General features: G+C 39.8%; 1 protein-coding gene across 1 annotated transcript; it reads left to right on the plus strand.

Annotated features, from left to right (window-relative positions):
- Positions 1-740: 740 nt before the first annotated feature.
- On the plus strand, positions 741-5,648 carry LOC104804960 (pyrophosphate--fructose 6-phosphate 1-phosphotransferase subunit alpha-like). Its single transcript, XM_010529348.1, has 19 exons — positions 741-947; positions 1,404-1,576; positions 1,711-1,823; positions 1,901-1,975; positions 2,166-2,279; positions 2,371-2,438; positions 2,591-2,674; positions 2,865-2,918; positions 3,077-3,157; positions 3,230-3,323; positions 3,396-3,469; positions 3,600-3,710; positions 3,796-3,840; positions 3,928-3,984; positions 4,338-4,442; positions 4,541-4,657; positions 4,748-4,851; positions 5,080-5,245; positions 5,345-5,648. The coding sequence occupies exons 1-19, from the start codon at positions 858-860 to the stop codon at positions 5,462-5,464; spliced, it is 1,845 nt and encodes a 614-aa protein (XP_010527650.1). The 5' UTR covers positions 741-857; the 3' UTR covers positions 5,465-5,648.
- The last annotated feature ends 13,807 nt before the right edge of the window (positions 5,649-19,455 follow it).

Below are 19,455 nucleotides of genomic sequence, written 5' to 3' on the forward strand. Positions count from 1 at the left end.
TTGAATTTTCTCTTTCCCTTTTTTCTTATGGGTTTTCAACCTATAAAATAGAATAAAATATAAATATGTTAAAAGGGGATAATAGAGTAACATCACATGTTAAAAGGGATACATAATGTATAAGCAAGTAAAATCATCTATAAAATATATGTTACGTAGTTCAAATAAAAAATGTCGTTAAATACATTTGAATTGAATTTATATAAGAAATTATGTCATTTAAAGAATAATAGAGCAATATAATTGAATTCAATTTAAATATAACCTTTTAAACCAGAAACACCTCAACTACTACCTTTTGGTGCTATTCCACAAATGATAAATATTGACATACTTTAATGTTTTAATATCTAAATAAATATTAAACTAATTAATAATTAAATATTTATATCTTGATATCTATTTAAAATATAAAAAATACAAAAAAAAAATTATTCTAGTTAGCTACTAATATATAAGATTATTAATTATTATACATTAGCAGACCAAAAGTTACGTTAAATATTTATTTAAGTATTATAAACAAAGTTTGTATTTTGTTACAAAACCAACGTTTTTTTAGCCAATATTCCTTTTGACGAAGGGTGTAATAGTAATTCGAGCGTGACTTGCGTGGCACTCTCGTAATATCGTGAGCGGAATGGCAAAGATCAAAAAGCGAAACCAACGGCTTAGTTGGTATTACGCCGACTCCATCGTTTCCACCAATGGATATGTTTATACATATACATATATATATATATGTATATAAACCTACAGTCAGATATTGTTATCGTTCGTCTTCACTTCACAGCCGAAAATTTTTACTCACCGAGTCACAACCAACATCAAGAGAAGAAAAACTCAGAAGATTTTCCATGGATTCCGATTACGGGATTCCTCGAGAACTCTCCGATATTCAGGAACTCAGGTCGCATTACGAGCCAGAACTCCCTCCTTGCCTTCAGGTCTCCGATTCTCTTTATCTCTAGTGTTCAGTTTTTTTTCCTTATTTCGCTTTTGAGATCACGTTTTCCATCGATGCCGGTGAATTCGAGCTCCTCTTTGGCTGGTTCTGTTTCTCCCTCTGTGATTTGGTTGTTGATCTCGTTGTTTGTGACTTACGTTATGCGTTTTGGTGAGATTTCGGAACTAGGTGTTAATGTTAGGGCTTCTGTTTGCCACCGTTTCTTCTCTAAATAAATGGTAATTGAGGCATTCTATAAACTGGATTTCAGAACTATGATAGATTTTGGTTTTTTATAAACCATTTTGATGCGAGGTTTGTTTACGGAAAGGTCGTAATTTTTCTGCAGATATATCTATAGCCAGTGAAATTTTTTAAAATCTTTTAGGAAAAATCATGAGCTATACGCGGTTTGATCTCATGGGTTTAATCTTTCTATGTGACGGCGATTTTTCAGGGAACCACCGTCCGTGTGGAGTTTGGTGATGCGACGACGGTTGCAGAAGTCGACAGTGCTCATATCATTGCTCGAGCCTTCCCAAACACTTACGGACAGCGTCTGGTCCACTTTCTTAGAGCAACTGCTAAAGTTCCTGGTGCACAGATCATAACTGAGCATCAGGCTATTCGGTATGAGTCTGGTTATTCTGTCCTAGCCGTTATTTTCCTACAATTTTATTCCTTAATGCTGTTAGATAAAAGTTTGGAGCTTGTGGTACGAGGTGTCAAAAAACATGTCCTGTGTTTTTTTTTTTTGGTTGTAGAGTTGGATTCTTATTCTGTGGAAGACAATCTCCTGGTGGACATAATGTGATCTGGGGCCTGTATGATGCTCTTAAGATTCACAACCCACAAAGCACCTTGCTAGGATTTTTGGGTATGATCATGTATTTGTCGTATTTGCTTTGATTTGGTACAATTTCCTGATTTGGCATCGGCGATTCCTGTTTATAGGTGGATCAGAAGGTTTGTTTGCACAGAAAACCCTTGAAATCACTGATGACATACTCAGAACCTACAAAAACCAAGGTAAGCAGCTTGTTTTAGCTGTTGGTATTTGTTTTAGCTGGTGGAGTTTATTTGTGTTGTCTCATAAGCTTCCTTCGTAATTGTCTTGTTGCAAGGTGAGCAGCTTGTTTTAGCTGTTGGTATTTGTTTTAGCTGGTGGAGTTTATTTGTGTTGTCTCATAAGCTTCCTTCGTAATTGTCTTGTTGCAAGGGGGCTATGATTTGCTTGGACGGACAAAAGATCAAATCCGAACCACTGAGCAAGTTGATGCTGCGCTTGAAGCATGCAGGGAGTTAAAACTGGATGGCCTTGTTATTGTTGGAGGTAACTATGCATATGGACTTTGCAAAAATTTTCAGAGGCCGAATTACTCTCTTTGGATTTGGTAAATATCAGAGTTTTGCGCCATTTCCAGGTGTAACATCAAACACGGACGCTGCTCAGCTGGCCGAGACATTTGCTAGAGCAAAATGCCCAACAAAGGTCATTCCTATGTATTATTTGCTTTTACTGTCATCTTCAATAGCTGGAATTTTCTTACAAAGAGGTGTGCTATATCATACCTCTTCTTATTTATTGTTATCAATCTGTTTCTCTGCGATTTGTTTATTACAAAATTAATTTAAAACTCACAGGTGGTTGGTGTACCCGTCACGTTGAACGGAGACCTCAAGAATCAATTCGTAGAGACCAATGTTGGCTTTGATACAATATGCAAGGTACCACCGCACAAAGATTATGAACATCAGCTGTTGTTTCAGATCATTTATCGATTTATTTTGTCAAGTTATCGGCAGTCGCATTTCTGCCACATGCTTTCATCTGTTGTCTATGAACTCTGCACCAAAAGACTAGCTCGGATCATTTTTCTCCTCTGTTTATGTTCTGACTGATTTTCACGCTGTGCAGGTCAATTCCCAGCTCATCAGCAATGTCTGCACTGATGCTCTCTCTGCTGAGAAGGTATCCAAAGTCCAAAGATTTCATTCAACATTGACATCATATCTATGAGATTATGCGCTAAGAAATTTAAAAAAATAATTTATTATTACCCGCTGATTCTGACTGATTCTTCTTTATTCTTCAGAATGATATGTCTTCTAACTGATTTTCTTGTACAGTATTATTACTTCATTCGTCTTATGGGTAGGAAAGCTTCACATGTTGCCCTTGAGTGCACACTTCAATCTCATCCCAACATGGTATAAAGTCTTGTATCTTATCCTGCATGAGGAATTTGTTATTCTGTCTTCAACTGACAAGCAATCGAGCAGGTAATATTGGGCGAGGAGGTTGTAGCATCAAAGCTTACTCTTTTTGACATCACAAAACAAATCTGTGATGCTGTTCAAGCAAGAGCAGAACAAGGTTTTGCGCTTTTATTCTCACGTTGGGGATAGTTCTCCATGTATTTATGTGACACTGATTTCAATCTTCCAGGTAAGAATCATGGCGTCGTTCTAATTCCAGAAGGGCTCATAGAAAGCATTCCAGAAGTATACGCGTTGTTAAAGGTATAGTATTCTATTCTACCATTCCTCTTTCCTTATAGAAAGTTCATGACTTCATTCCCGTTTAATTACAAAAGAACACTCTGCAAGCCCTGTTCACACCTATCTTAATAGCAAAATTGCCATGATGCAGGAAATTCATGGACTGTTCAGGGAAGGTATCTCTGCCGATAAGATTTCTTCCCAGCTTTCTCCTTGGGCGTCTGCGTTATTCGAATTTTTGCCGTCATTCATTAAGAAACAGGTTCAGTTTCTCTTGAAAGAAATATAACTAGTAGCTAGAATTTTGTGCTAACGCTACACTCTATGATACTTTCTTGAATTGACAGCTTCTCCTATATCCCGAGTCTGATGATTCTGCACAGCTATCCCAGGTACAATCAGTAGATGTAGAAAATCCGGTTGACTGTTTTTGAATTCCATACCCTTCCTTACTTCTTCCTTTTTGTTGTTTCTTATAGATCGAGACAGAGAAGCTTCTAGCCAATCTTGTGGAAACGGAAGTAACTAGACGTCTGGTATGAATTATATCAGTCTACGTCATTACCAGTCTGCTTTCTCATTGAAAATAATTCTGAACAGCTGCTAATATTCCCCCAGATTCACAAAGCCAATATGATCTGATCTTTTGGTGAATGCAGAGTAATTTTCGATATGATTTATGCTGGGTGTTTCTTTAAGCAAAATAATCTCATGTTGAGGTCTGGGTGTTGTGTTAAATGGGTCTTGCAGCTTCTGTATTGGAGATTACTAAACTAGTCTGATGGCCCTGATCACATAACGTGTCTAACAACACCTATGTTTGAGCTCATGATATAGGGAGTAAGTTCTAAGGCTGATTATATTTGATGTTATATTTGTGATTCTCTAGAGGGAAGGCACATACATGGGCAAGAAGTTCAATGCGATTTGCCATTTCTTCGGCTACCAGGCTCGTGGATCTCTAGCATCAAAGTTTGACTGTGATTATGCATATGTATGCCTTATTCTATATATTGCTCTTCAATCACATCTGATAAATCGTTTTGCTCAACCAAATTTGTTCGAGAATTTAAACAAACGAATAATATGTAGGTTCTCGGTCATATATGTCGTCATATATTGGCGGCTGGTCTCAGTGGCTACATGGCAACCATAACTAACTTGAAGAACCCTATCAACAAATGGCGATGCGGTGCTACACCAATCACAGTTGAGACCTGTCGAGTTTTTTAGTTTGGTAAGTTACATGTTTGACGCCATTTATTTGCAATTTACTGTTTTAAATTTTATGAACCTTAGGCAATGATGAGCGTGAAGCGTTGGTCGCCGAACCCAGGCGCCATTTCTATGGGTAAACCCACGATTCATCCAGCAACAGTTGATCTGAAAGGCAAAGCATACGAGTAAGACTCTCTGCCCTCGCTATTTCACATCCTAAACTCCCTCCTGCAATACTCCACATAAGCATACAATATTGCGGGGTTGTTCAAAACATATGCGGTAATCCTAACCGAACAAACTACATATCTCAGCGGATTCAAATATTAGGATTTCGTGATCATCGCTTATCGGTTATGAATAGGATCACTAGAAGCTTCTTAGCATGACTTGTTTTTTTTTCCCTGTATCAGGCTATTGAGACAAAACGCTCAGAAGTGTCTAATGGAGGATGTGTACAGAAACCCTGGACCCCTTCAGTTCGATGGTCCAGGCGCTGATGCCAAATCCATAACCTTGTGCGTCGAGGACCAAGACTACATGGGTCGTATCAAGAAACTCCAAGAATATCTTGATCGGGTTATTACACATTTTCAGATCTAGTTTCATACATACATACCATACATACATACATACAATGCATACATATTCAGATTGTGTTTGGTGATGCATTTTCAGGTTCGGACAATAGTGAAACCGGGATGCTCACAGGACGTCGTGAAAGCGGCGCTGAGCATTATGGCCTCGGTGACTGACGTTCTCTCGGTTATGTCTTCGACTTCGAACTCCAATCCATAGTCTCTTTAAGCTTGGTTGGTGCATTTGAACTTGGGATCTTGTGGATATAGTAGTCTTTGTAAGAAGCAAGTTGAGTTGCCCGCTTTGGGTTGTGTATAAAATTATATGCGGTAGTCTTTGTAAGAAGCAAGTTGAGTTGCCCGCTTTGGGTTGTGTATAAAATTATATGCGTTTTACTGTTTTTTCATAATGTTTCATCTCAAGAGGGAATAAGGTTTCTATCACATGGTTGATTACTTAGAAATACTTGGATATGCCCTTTTTTGTTCCTTTTATTAGAATCGTTTTTACTTAAACGTTAGAATTTAAAAAATTATACGAATGGTTAAAGGTTAAATCTTTGGATTAAATTCTTTATCTACAAAATATTCTTTTTTTAAACTAGTTCACTTTTTTTTATCTTTATTTATTTTAAAATAAGTTGATTGTTGGCTGGTTGGCTGGTGATATTATCAAATTCATAACTTGGACGACAAAAATCACCAACATCTTATGATGGGTAATTCAGTGATCAGAAAATCAACCAATATTATTAGCCGTCATCGATAGGTGATTATCGATGACTCATAAATCGATTTGAATCACTAATCATCGTTTGACGATCCAGAATTTAAGTCAAATAATCAGCCATCGCTCAATGGATAGGTCGATTATTGGCTGGTGATATTATCAACTTTATAACTTCAACAAAACATATCCAAATAATTCATTTTTTATAACATTAGACAGTTTATATGATTATTATATGCATATTTAGATATTTTATACTACGGTATTACCTTGTTATTCACTTTTGTAGGAAATTTTATTTTTACAATATTTGGGTTTTAAAGGAGAGCGTTTTCAGAACATAAATGACGGAACCGAAATTTTTATAGAGATTTGGCCCGGACCGGTTCAATTCTAGGACATGCCGATCCAGTTTGTCGAAGAAAAGCCGCAGATCTAGAACTAGAACGGGAGGATCAAAACTAGCACGGTGACATCTAGGACTAGAACGGGCAGATCTAGAACTAGAATAAACTAATCTAGTATGATAAGTGAGATATTTGCTCAGAATTCTCAATCGGATTGATTTAAATATAAATAAGTCCAACCCAATTTGTCAACGAGCAAAAAAGTCAGAATTCTAACCCGGAAAGAGCTACAATTAAACCAGTCCGAGACACCTTTCATAGAAAGCCTTGTTAAGACGTGAATCGGTGACGATGTTATTCATACATCTGATTTCGACATAAGGATATGAATTTTCAGAATGTTAGGTGGTGGGTTTTATGTTGGAAGTTGAGTCCCCTAGTTTTTTTGTTGCTTGAAATCTCTGAATACAAGTTGATTGTTATAGATCTTATATGCTTAGCAAATATCCATCCACCTGATAACCAATCTGGAGCTCGTACATTCCATCTATTGATTGTTAATTTTGTTCCGTATTCATTCTCATACAACTCCATACACACTCCACACACCCATCATATTTGCTTGTTCACCGATTTAGTCTCGATCGAGTTCTGATCTAGCAACCGATCCTCGAGTTCTGAAAAACTTCAGCTCTACAACCGCATCTTTGATGCAGACTATCAAAAAGGATGCAGGCTTCTAGTGGAAAACATCGTAAGAGAAAGCTTTTCACGCGCTTAAAGCTAAGTTGATCGATTCTTCTGTACTTGCTTTACTCGATTTCTCTAAAACTTTCGATAAGATGATGATTGTTTGTTGTATGTTGAGTTTGCTTACTATAGGGTTGTGCATAATGCAACTAAGTTATCGCCATTTGAGATTGTATATGGTTTTAATCCTTTAACACCGTTGGATTTATCATCAATATTGTTTTTGAATGAACAAACTAACTTTGATGGAAAATGGAAAGTTGAATTTGTTAGACAGATTCATGAGAAGACGCGAGCTAACATCGAGAAGAAGATGACACAATATGTGAAACAAGCAAACAAGAGACACAAAGAAGTAATTTTTCAACCTGGAAATCTGCTTTGGGTATATATGCGCAAGGAGAGTATAACATAAGCTTTACATTCAATATTACTGATCTTAGTCCGTTTGATGCAAATGAGTTATCAGATATGAGGACAATGATGAGGGCATCCGGAAGGACGGATGGAAGGTGAGAGTTCGGAGCGGGACTTGAAGATTGAAGGTGTCTTAACGCGTTCAAGAACTAAGAGATTACAAACGACGTGCACAGGCATGATCCAAGAGAAATTCAAACATGGACGAGTCAAGGACGAGTATGGGGGTGAAGCTCGACCTCAGATGTGCCTTCTTTAAGTGAAATACTAGTTTCATAGAACACGCGTTCGGGTCGAATGCACATTGGTTTGACTGAACGCCTATCTTGGGATGTATTAGTATTTTTCTCAAAACATGAGTTCATGTGGGACCAACGTCGGTTCACCCGAACCGTGGTCCAACACAAGTTATGATTTTTTACTGTGACACCTGTAACCCGCCTTCGGTAAACAGGTTGTGCCATGTGGACGATATAGATAAAATAATACAGAAGAATAAAATCTCACACTTTTAAAACATTTTATAAAGAGCATGCAGCAGAATAGTTTACACACATTTTCAAAATACACATGTCCGAGATATAGTTGTACATATTATACATGTAGGACCAATGTCCCCAAACCACGTTTATTTTACATCCATACATAGGACTGTTGCTCTCAAGTCGTAGACACGAGCTAAGAAATTTAAAAAAATAATTTATTATTACCCGCTGATTCTGACTGATTCTTCTTTATTCTTCAGAATGATATGTCTTCTAACTGATTTTCTTGTACAGTATTATTACTTCATTCGTCTTATGGGTAGGAAAGCTTCACATGTTGCCCTTGAGGGCACCCTTCAATCTCATCCCAACACACGACGCTATTCGTACTCCTCGGGATCTGGAAAACAGTTAAACAACGAGGGCTAAGCAAAACGACTTAGTGATAATTCGGGTTGAAACCAGTGACCTCGTTCTCACATAAAACGATATCTATTAATATTCCTAAACAATCTATAAGTACAAACAATCATTATCAATCAATCACACAAACGTTCAGATGACTACATCATTTTGGACTAACCGTCAAATCCTCGTCAACATGATAGTGTTGACTCGTTCCTCCACATACATCGACCACGTGACATGCCAGATATTCCGATGGTATGGTATTGATTCATTCGTCACCGGTATCAACACAAGCCCTTCCCTACGAACAGCACTGACTTAGTCGTCATTGACACTGTCTACGAGGTTCTTCAGACCCAGTACGCATCAGTACTGACTCAGTTGTCAACTGATACTGACTACGTACTCACCGTATCCCTGACCAACATAGTGGTACCGACTCAATTGTCAACCGGTATCCACTATGTAATCTCTGTATCGTACGTTACTGATTCGTGTATATGTACCCGTACGGTACTCACACAAATTTTTTTTACTACTGACTCCTTCATCTATCTGTACTAGACCCATAAACCCCATACGACACTGACTCATTCATCAACCGTACCGTTTCTTACCACTACAGACTCGTTGATCAATTGGCACTGGTTCCAAACCTTCCAGTACTTACTCGTTCATCAATTGGTATTGGATACCACTTTTACCAATACTGACTCATTCATCAACCGGTATTAGTCACCGCTCCCCAAGTACTGACTCGTTTGTCAACCGGTATTGGTTTGGTGTTTTTCTCCATCGTACTAGTATTGACTCATTCGTCCATATGTACTATGTGTGTGGATCATCGGTTCTTTCCTTAAAACCGCTATACTTCGTTGCACAGCAACATCAATCGTGGGTCACACACGAGCAAGCCACAATCACAACACTCAGGATGCTATTCCTATCATAATTTCTTACGCGGCACAATACCCGACACCCACCGGTGTATTATTTCATGTCATGCAATTCTACCCGTCCGTTTAGGTATTATTTACAATTTTCTTTTTTTTTCCGGGTATTTTACACCGTGTCTTATATATTCTTATCAATTTTTAAGTATTTCATATAGTACGGTTTAGTTCCCAGTCTATTAGATGTTTTAGACCGATCCGATAAGTTTCGATATCGGTCGAGAGCATATACAAAAGAGTTATATCTTCCGATATTTATTCTCCACATAGATCCAAATTATACGTTCTATATGTCATTACCAAGCTCTCTTTGATATCTACATATAGACACCACTCAATTCTGACGTCGGAGCAGAAAATTATGAACGAAATACTTCGGCTGTGTAAACTGACGATGGTAGCGCGATCGTGCATGCACGATAGCGTAATCTCAGTGAAAAAATTGCCCAAAATTTGTAGAAACTGTTTGTTGTAATGCTCTAGGATGATCCATGATATGATATTTTACTTTGTATTGATTCATTGGTTTATGAATGCATTACTATTCCCGTTATATGATTGGCATGTTTGTTATATTTCAGTACCCTTGAATCATTAGAGAATGATTCTAAACTCCCTAGTCAGTTATCATTGTGGGAACAATGATGAATTAACACTAGCATGAGGTGTGATCGATGCATTGGATGCATATCACAATCATGGGTACTCGTTGGGAACGAGTGACTGGATGACCCACATGAGATTGTCACATGGACAGAGTCATGACTTGAATCTCATACAGCGGTTCGTTCTTAGATCCTCAGACCTAAGATGTCTAGAGCATCTAATAGGAGGAGTGACGTGTCTTGACTGCGTCAAACGTCGTCTTTAACCGGATGATTATAACGGCGTTGATCAGATACGTTCACGAATCATATGGAGATAGTAGACATGCAATATGAGATTTGTCACCTCCTTAACAGGAGAGATATCGCTAGGCCTCTCGTGGAAATCGGACTATGAAAAACGTGGGTCACTCTATAGATGAAGTTGCATCTATTTTATTAGTCGATTTTCCAAGATGAGAAAGCGGTTGAACTTGAAGGGTGGCTCAAACCATGTCCTTGTTCAACATATGATATCATGAGACAAAGGATCAAAATTTGAGCAGTTACTGCTTGGTTAGGTCACCTCTAACTCAATTCAACGTGGGTGGTCATGGCGTCTTGCTAGAGGCTAACCATGACTTGTAGATCATGAATGGTTCTCGAGGCTGCTGCCACTGAGAAGGGCTTATAGGGTCACACACCATTCGGGACGGATTTACATGTGAAGTATCGGAAAGGAAGACTTGGATTTGGCCGAACAAACGGTTTTCGGATCAAATCAGAGTGTCGAGAAATGGTCTCAGCCTTCTGACTCGGATTGAGTCAGTATTTGACTCGGACTGAGTCAGTTCCACTTAGGTGAACATGCGAGTCGAAGCCCAGAAAATATTTTTGGGCTTGGCTGATGTTTTTACTCGGTCGAGTTAAATCTTAACTCGGACCGAGTCAACTCTAAATAGACCGAGTCAAAAGTTGGTCATGGGCTTGGGCTGATTCCTTCTGACTCTGTTGGGAATTTCTCAGATCTCTAAAACGAATCTAATTCCTAAGAGATCGATTCTAGGATTTGCGCAGTGGATGTAAAACAAAAATTTCTATAAAACCCTAAAACCAAGCATGCATGATTTCGTAGAAACGTTTAGAACGCTTACCTTAATCGATCTGGGGCCTGTATCAATTGATTGTTCGTCTGATCACTAAAGGGAGGAAGATTACCTCGCCCTCTACACGTATCCACACCTGGGGATGGATTCCAACGATTGGAACTTGTCTGCTAGGACCCGAATCTATTGTTCGGTTATGTGCAATGAGAAAACGGGATTTAGATCACTTCGTAGACCCTCAAAGCTCACCAAGAGGTCTTTAGAATTTTACTTTTTCGGCTCTACTCAATTAGGATTCTTAATCTCCTTCTTATAAAGTGATTAACCCTAACTTCGGTTTATTTTCGAAAAACCCGAAAGCCAGAATGGACGGTCCAGATTTACACGTGGACCGTCCGTTCCAGCACAGCAGAACGAACGGTCTGGGTTATGCGGACCGTCCGTTCCAGACACTCCAGAACGGATGGACTACAACCCATGGACCGTCGGGTCTGGACCTACTGGACCGTCGGGTCTGGCCCTTCTGGTCCGTCGGGTCTGGACCTGTTGGACCGTCGGGTCTGGCCCTTCTGGTCCATCGGGTCTGGACCCTCTGTCTCGGTTTTTCGCCGTTTTCTCGTGCATTTGTCCTTCCCTGCGTGTGTGACCATGTAGACTCATCCGATATAGCAGTATACACGAAATATCCATCTCGGGTATAAAAGTCATAGGCGGTCTCTAACGAGACACTATGACTACCAATCTCGAATAGAGTTTGTTCGTGATCTTATGAATGTCAGTGATGATTCCGGTTGATGATCCTTTTGTATCACGATATAATATGTCGAATATAAGGCATGGAGAAGCCACCTTATCTGATTCGACTGCTTTCTCGTTCACAGAGTTCGACTGTACGAAATAGACGGCGTTCGTCTATAGTGTGGCCACACATTTCTACAGTCTCGCTCACACGAGGGCCCAGCGATATCTCTCTCTTTACGAGAGGTACAAATCCCATCTTGATTATCTACAATCCAGCACATGATTCGTGTTGTACCTGATACATGCCTTTATAGTCCTCCAGTTACGCAGGACGTTTGACGCATTCAAAGTACGCAACTCCTCATGTTGGATTCCGTAGATATATCAGGTCATAGGATTCAATCATGGAACCGTCACATGAGATTCAAGTCATGACGCTAGTCTATGTGACAATCTCATGCGGGTCAATCCAGTATTCCATTCTCCAAAGAATACCTATGATTGTGATAGTATCCAATACATATGATCATCTCTATGATAATTTATCACACATCATACTAGTCTTGGTACATCATTATTCCCACAATGATATATGACTAGGGAGTTTAGTATTGTTCATAACAATATATGGATTTCATAACATATTTAAAGTATGCACAATACGTAATGAATTAAACACTCATCCATAAAACCATAGTAAGTGTCAATACATCGAATGTCTCATAATAAAGATCATACAACAGTACATCATAGAGCACTAAACCAACAGACTCGATCGAGTCAAGTTTTGACTCAGACCGAGTCAAATCTCGGCGAAAAGTTTCATTTTCCAAAGATTAGGGTTTCAAACTTAATAAATAGGTTAGGGGACACCGCCCCAACCAAGAGAGAGACTTTCTGAACTCCTAGGCAGATCTAGAACACAAGAGAAACCGTTCTTTTGAGATTCTAGTTCTTGGGATTCGATCCCAAGTCTTGAAAACCCTAATCACTTCACAGATCCTAGCAGATCAGTTCCAAAAGCTGTACTTTCAGCTCTTGGTGATTGAAACAAGCCCCGCATCGAGATTTGCTTCAAGAAGAGGTAAGTATTCGATTCCCACAGTGATATACACGTCCTTTCGGGTTTTTACAAGTTTGGTTACATATGACGTTTGACTAGGTTTAGATTTTCCTTCCACTGCATGAAACCTAGTAACCAAACCCTAGGTCGATGAGATCGCATGTTAGAAACCCATAGAGAAACCCAACAGAAATCAAGATCAATCGATTGGAGACCAACGATCGATCGATTGCGACTCATTTTTTTTTATAATAATTGGTCATAAGGCACGATGGCGCAATGTAATTATTCTGATCGCTCGATCGTTGAGCATGATCGAGCGATCGTCGCTTTTGCGACGACTCTGCCAAAATTTTTCCGATTTCATGTTGTTTTTCACCGTTTTGAACTGATTTCATCCTAAAACTTCAACCACTAAACGGTTCACCACACTAAACCGGAGCAGGAACATTTGTTTTCGGTCATTTTTCGGCGTGATTTCTTCTGCGTTTCTGTCGTCCATGACTCGCACGTGTCTCCTCTATGCATCTGTGCTACTGGCGTGGTTCATGGTCTTATGGTTTCACCGAAATCTCCTCTTGTCTCTCTCACTCTCACACTCTGTCTCCTTCTCTGTGCATGTGTTCTTCTATTTCTCTGTGTATGAGTTTGAGAGAGATTAAATGGAGATGGTAGCACGACATGTGGGGTTGGACGTGAACGTGATTTGCGCTCAGTGGAAAATTCGGTTGTACGTCGCTTTCAGTCATTCTCTGTCTGCGACAATCAATCGATCGTCATTTGACGATCGCTCGATCGTATTTTCCTTTTTTTAAACTCAGGTTATTACATTTACAGACAATCGATACGGTCCGAACCACATCCGGTTCGACCGACTTAAGTTATTTTTTTGGGTTTCATTATTCCCGATGTTTTAGTTATTCTAAGTATTTTTAGTTAATTATTTTGGGAGGTTTAGGTTTATGAAAAGGGTCTATGGCCATCCATTGTGAGAACACCTTGTTTACTCATAATTTGAGAGTTTTCCTTTGAAGTTCCTTTGAGAACTAGTTTTCGAACCCCTTGATTCATATAGGAATTCTTCGACTTATCAAATACTAACCGCAAGTGCTTATAGTGACCGCCACTACTTCTAAGATTTCTGGGTTGAATCCATCATTGGTTTGGAGAGTTTTTCATCACAGTTTTGTCCAGGTTTGCGTTATTGATGCGCACGTACCGAGTTCTAAATTTGTAATCCGATTCATACTACTAATCGCAAGTATAAATGGTAGTTGTAGTATCGTGGTTGATCACGATGACTAGGTTGCGCTAATCTATCTTAGAGCTAGATCAAAAGATGATGAAAAATATTGCTCATAAGGTGTTTGTGAAAATGAAAAAGTGAAATGTCAAATATATGAACAAGTAAAAATAATGAAATGAGAATCGATGAATGCAAACGTTGCGGGTTCGGGATCCCTCTAATATGCAAGGATGATCTATGTATGTTGACTACTACAATGGTTGATTCCAAATTTGGGTATTTCAAGGCTCATGGGATAAGGTTTGTCTCTCTCAAGCTTAAACCTACTGTCTAGATAATCAACTACCCATCTCTCAATGATCTAGTTGATTTCTAAATGCATTAACAATCTATATCAGGAATCCTAGGTAAGCTAAACCATTTCTCAATGTGATTAACCTACCCATTTGATGTTGAGACCCAAACAACATTCCCATATTTCTATGATCAATACTATTCTAAAATCATTCAACCAAGATTTTGCCAAGGCCAAAAGTATTAAACACACAACATCAAACCACATGAAAAACAACCAAAGAGTATCATAGATTAAGAAAAACATCCCTACAAAGTGGGGATCCCTCACCCACAACAAAATCACTACTACATAACTAAGTTTCAAAACAGAAAACAAGATGGGAAAACATAGAAAAGGAGAAGAAATGTCCAAGATGTTCTTCAATGGTAATCTTCTCCTTCAAAATGTCTCCCTTGGTCTCTAAGTTCTCCCAACTTTTTCTCCAAAGTGTGTTCTTCAAAGTGTGGCTAAAAGTTCCTCCTCCCTCTCTTCCTTTTCCCTTTTGATGATAGCAAAAATTAGGTTTTTCCTCCTTCTGAACGGACCTTTCTTCTTTGGACCAAATGCTGAAGTTACATTTCCGGGCGCCCGCTCATTTGTGTGAGTTCGGATGCCCACTTGTCTTATTCGTCAGCAATCGAGGTGGTCGCTCATTTATGTGAGCCGAATGCCCATTTTTGATAGTGAAGGAAAACGGGCGCCCGCTCATATAAATGGTCGTGTCGCCCATTTTCGCTGAGCTTCTTTCGGGCTTCCAAATCTCGCTCTTTTGTCTAATGTTCCGTAAAATTCTTCGAGGGTGTCAACCTGTAAAGGATCAAAGAAAAAGACTTTATAATATATCTAAAATGTGTGTCAAACCGATGTGCGAGATGTTAGATAGTCTATATGAAACCCATGTGATCAAATCCCCCCAGACTTGAAGTTTGCTCGTCCTCGAACAAAGATGAGATCGTGAAAATGCCTAGGGAGCGATAAGTCATGATCGGAACTTGAATTGGAGCTAAGAATGGGTTATCTATTTGTGTTAAAGTTACCATGAATGAAATCGGGTTTGGTGTACTCTAACCTTTCTAGCACTCAAACAAACATCTGCCAATGGGACTTTTATCACCCCTAGTGATCCAAAGTAGAGTATACACATCTTGCCGAGCATGTCTCTCAAACACATCCATGTGATTTCTATGAATGATTTAGTCCATATTTCGTGATTCTACTTCGCCGTATTCTTCTTCCCTTATTCATTTTGTTTCTCTTTTTTTTCTCTTCCTTTTTTTTCTTTCTCGGTTTTCTAGTGGCATCTCAGGCTTCTAGGATGTTGGAATTTGACAAGTGACATATTTTCGGTGTGCTTGCTCCACAACTTAGACTCAAACCATTGGTTTTCGATGCACTCATATCCCCAAATGAATTTCGTTAAGGAGCTAGTGTTAGAGGAGTATCGGGATACTACTTTATTCGATTGGACTTTCTTCTATCATACGGTCTTACTAAACTGAGAGATCGAAGAATGGTTCTTATGGAGACGTTTGCACTAGGTTCGTAGCTTCTATTCCACCTAGGGTCTAGGTGACAAATTATCCCACATAACAATCGCTTGCTCTAGCACTAGATTGGCTATTTCCACCTCACACAACAATCCATTCAATCACTTAGGAGATTCTAAGCTCGATTTCTAAAACCTTTCAAAACAACTTTACTCTATTTTCCCCACATTGTCATTCGATCATTTTATCGAGAGAAAAAACCTTTATGCAAGTGAATGTACGTGAGTCTAGACCTAAATGTACTTATACAATGTGCAACCTAATTAGAAAGCTATTGTGAAACACAATATACAAATGCAAGTGAATTTATGCGAATATAAAAGTGCAAATGTATGATGCATGGCTCATTTGAGGCTCAAATGTACATTAGTATCGCCTCCCCCAGAATTGAATCGAACACCGTCCGTGGTGTCGACTCAAGTCTTGCGGGAAGTGAGAAGGAAGAAAGCCAATTGAAAATTCTAAAACGAGAAGGGCTAAAATTTGGGACCTTAATGGAGTGAAACGACCTTCCATTGAGGGCTTTCCATTCTTTATGCGCCTTGTGAGAATCCAAATGAGCCTGCGAAATGTGAAAAGGAAAGACAAATGCAATGCTATGGATGCAATGTTAGTGAAGATGCAAATAGGAAGGGATCGGGTGAAGAGAAAGTTGCTCGGGTCCTCTAAGGGGACCTATCCGGTGAATCATCGGATGTTATGTTGATATGTGGAGCATTGTGGCCATCATCCTCTTCGTCGGCTTTGTGCATGAGGAACAATACTCATGCTAACCTTGCAAATTGAAGTCCTCGAAAGTGCCATGTACTTTCATGGTCTATCTAAACGACTGTTAGATGCCATCTGGAGTTACAGAAAAACGTTAAAAATTCGTTAGAAAAAGTAGCCGAGCCGCTCGTTTAAGTGAGCGGGAGCCTATTTGTGCACAGACGAAAAGTGGGTGACCCTGTTATGTAGGGAGCCTGTTTAAATGGCCAGGTCGCCCAGTTTTTATGTGCTAGAACTGAGATTTGTCTTCCAAAATGGGCTGGCGCTCGATTAAATGGTCGAGCCGCCCAGTTATTATGTATCTCGCATTTTTGCATTTTCAGTTTTGAGGTTCGGTTTTGAAGTTGTCCTCGGATAAATTGATAGGAAGTATGATTGGGAGATTCTCAAAAGCAAAAAAACCAAGGGGCAAAAATAAAGGAAGGAAAAGAAAAGGGGGTACAGAACATACATCCCGGAATTAACCGAGATCGCTAGTGAAAGTCTTAGGTAGACTGTCATGCGGTTCAACCAAGTACAGAAAGGGAGAGAACAAGGATACCTCTCTTCGGTTTTTCACTCCCTGTGTTGTATTGTTTTAGCCTTTGTGCGTTGACCAAGAAGGAACCGCCTTTCCCATCGTCTAGCTCCACGGCTCTATGAGATGAATGTTGGGATTCCTGGGATCTCTACAGCGAATCTAATTCCTAAGAGATCGGTTCTAGGGTTTGCGCAGCGGATGTAAAACAAAAATTTTGATAAAACCCTAAAACCTAGCTTTGTTCAGATACATTCGATGTATTGATACTTTCTATGGTTTATATGAGAGTATTTGATTCATTACATGTTCTAGCATACTAGATCTGTTATGAAATCCGTGTATCATTATGAATGATACTAAACTCCCTAGTCTTGTGTCGTTATGGGAATAACGACATAATAGGACTAGTATGATGTGTGATTGATGATCATATAGATGATCATAGGTATTGGATACGATCACAATCATAGGTATATTCGTTGGAGAACGTAATACTGAATTGACCCTCATGAGATTGTCACATGGACTAGCGTCATGACTTGAATCTCATATGGCGGTTCCATGATTGGATCCTAAGACCTGAGATATCTACGGAATCCAACATGAGGAGTTGCGTGCTTTGAATACGTCAAACGTTCTGCGTAACAGGAGAACTATAAAGGCGTGTATCAGGTACGAAACGAATCATGTAATGGATTGTAGACAGTCAAGATGGGATTTGTACCTCTCGTAAAAGAGAGAGATATCACTGGGCCCCTCGTGTGAGCGAGACTGTAGAAATGTGTGGCCCCACTATAGACGAACGTCGTCTATTTCAGACAGTCGAACTCAGTGAACGAGAAAGCAGTCGAATCAGATAAGGTGGCTTGTCCATGCCTTATATTCGACATATGATATCGCGATACAAAAGGATCATCAGCCGGAATCATCACTGGCGTTCGTATGATCACGAACAAACTCTATTCGAGATAGGTAGTCATAGTGTCTTGCTAGAGACCGCCTATGACTTGTATATCCGAAATAGAGATTTCGGATTATACTGCTATATCGAATGAGCCTACAGTGTCACACACGCAGGGAAGGACAAATGCACGAGAGAAAACGACGGAAAACCGAGTCGGACAGGTCAAGACCCACCGATCCGGATGCGTGGTCCGTCCGTTCTGCTTCCCAGAACGGACGGTGCACGACAACACGCAGACCGTCCGTTCTATGATGATAGAACGGACGGTCCGCACTAAACGTAGACCGTCCGTTCTGCCTTACTGGAACGGACGGTCCACGTGCAATTCTGGACCGTCCGTTCCAGGTTCCGGTTTTCCGAAAATTAAACCGAAATTAGGGTTAAATCACTTTATAAGAAAGAGATTAGAACCCTAATTCGGAAGAGACCTTTTGGTGCCGACTTTCAGAGGTTTGAGAGAGCTTTTGGGTGAGATCCAAAGAGTTCGAAAACCGAAGAGTCTCGTTTTCTCGAAGCACATATCGAATAGAGATTCGAGTCCTAGCATACAAGTTCCAACCGTTGGAATCCATCCCGAAGTGTGGATACGTGTAGAGGGCGAGGTATTCTTCCTGCCTTTCGTGATCAGACGTGTTCTTCAATTGATACAGGCCCCGGATCAATTGAGGTAAACGTTCTAAAGTTTCTACGATTCATAGAAGCATGGTTCTAGGGTTTATTAAATTTTGTTTTATATCCGCTGCGCAAACCCTAGAATCGATCTCTTAGGAATAAGATTCGCTCTAGAGATCCCAGGAAACCCAACAGTGGTATCAGAGCCTGGTTGCTCTGTTTTGATTTCGTAGAACCCGATCACGCACGTTTTAGGATTTGAATTGTTTGAATCCATGTTTTCTTTGATTTCTATGCATGTTTGATGATTGAATCTAGTGTAGATTGCATGTTTCATGTTGCATAGAGTGCAGGAGTTCGAATTTTGGGTCAACAGCCGAACTCGGATCTGTTTCGGGTCTGAACGGGGCCGAGAACGCGAAAAACGTGATCTGATCACGTGACCAAACCCTAGACCGTCCGTTCTGGGTTAGCAGACCGGATGGACCAGGGGTGACGGACTGAGGATAGACCGATAGGTCTGGACCGTCCGTTCTGAGACAGTGGACCGTCCGTTCCAGAGTGTCTGGACTGTCCGGTCTACAGAATCACGTGGTCCGTTCGTTCTCATACGTAGACCGTCCGTTCTACATC

The sequence above is a fragment of the Tarenaya hassleriana genome, unplaced genomic scaffold, assembly GCF_000463585.1.
Source record: "Tarenaya hassleriana unplaced genomic scaffold, ASM46358v1 Cleome103, whole genome shotgun sequence".
NCBI classification, from domain to species: domain Eukaryota; kingdom Viridiplantae; phylum Streptophyta; class Magnoliopsida; order Brassicales; family Cleomaceae; genus Tarenaya; species Tarenaya hassleriana.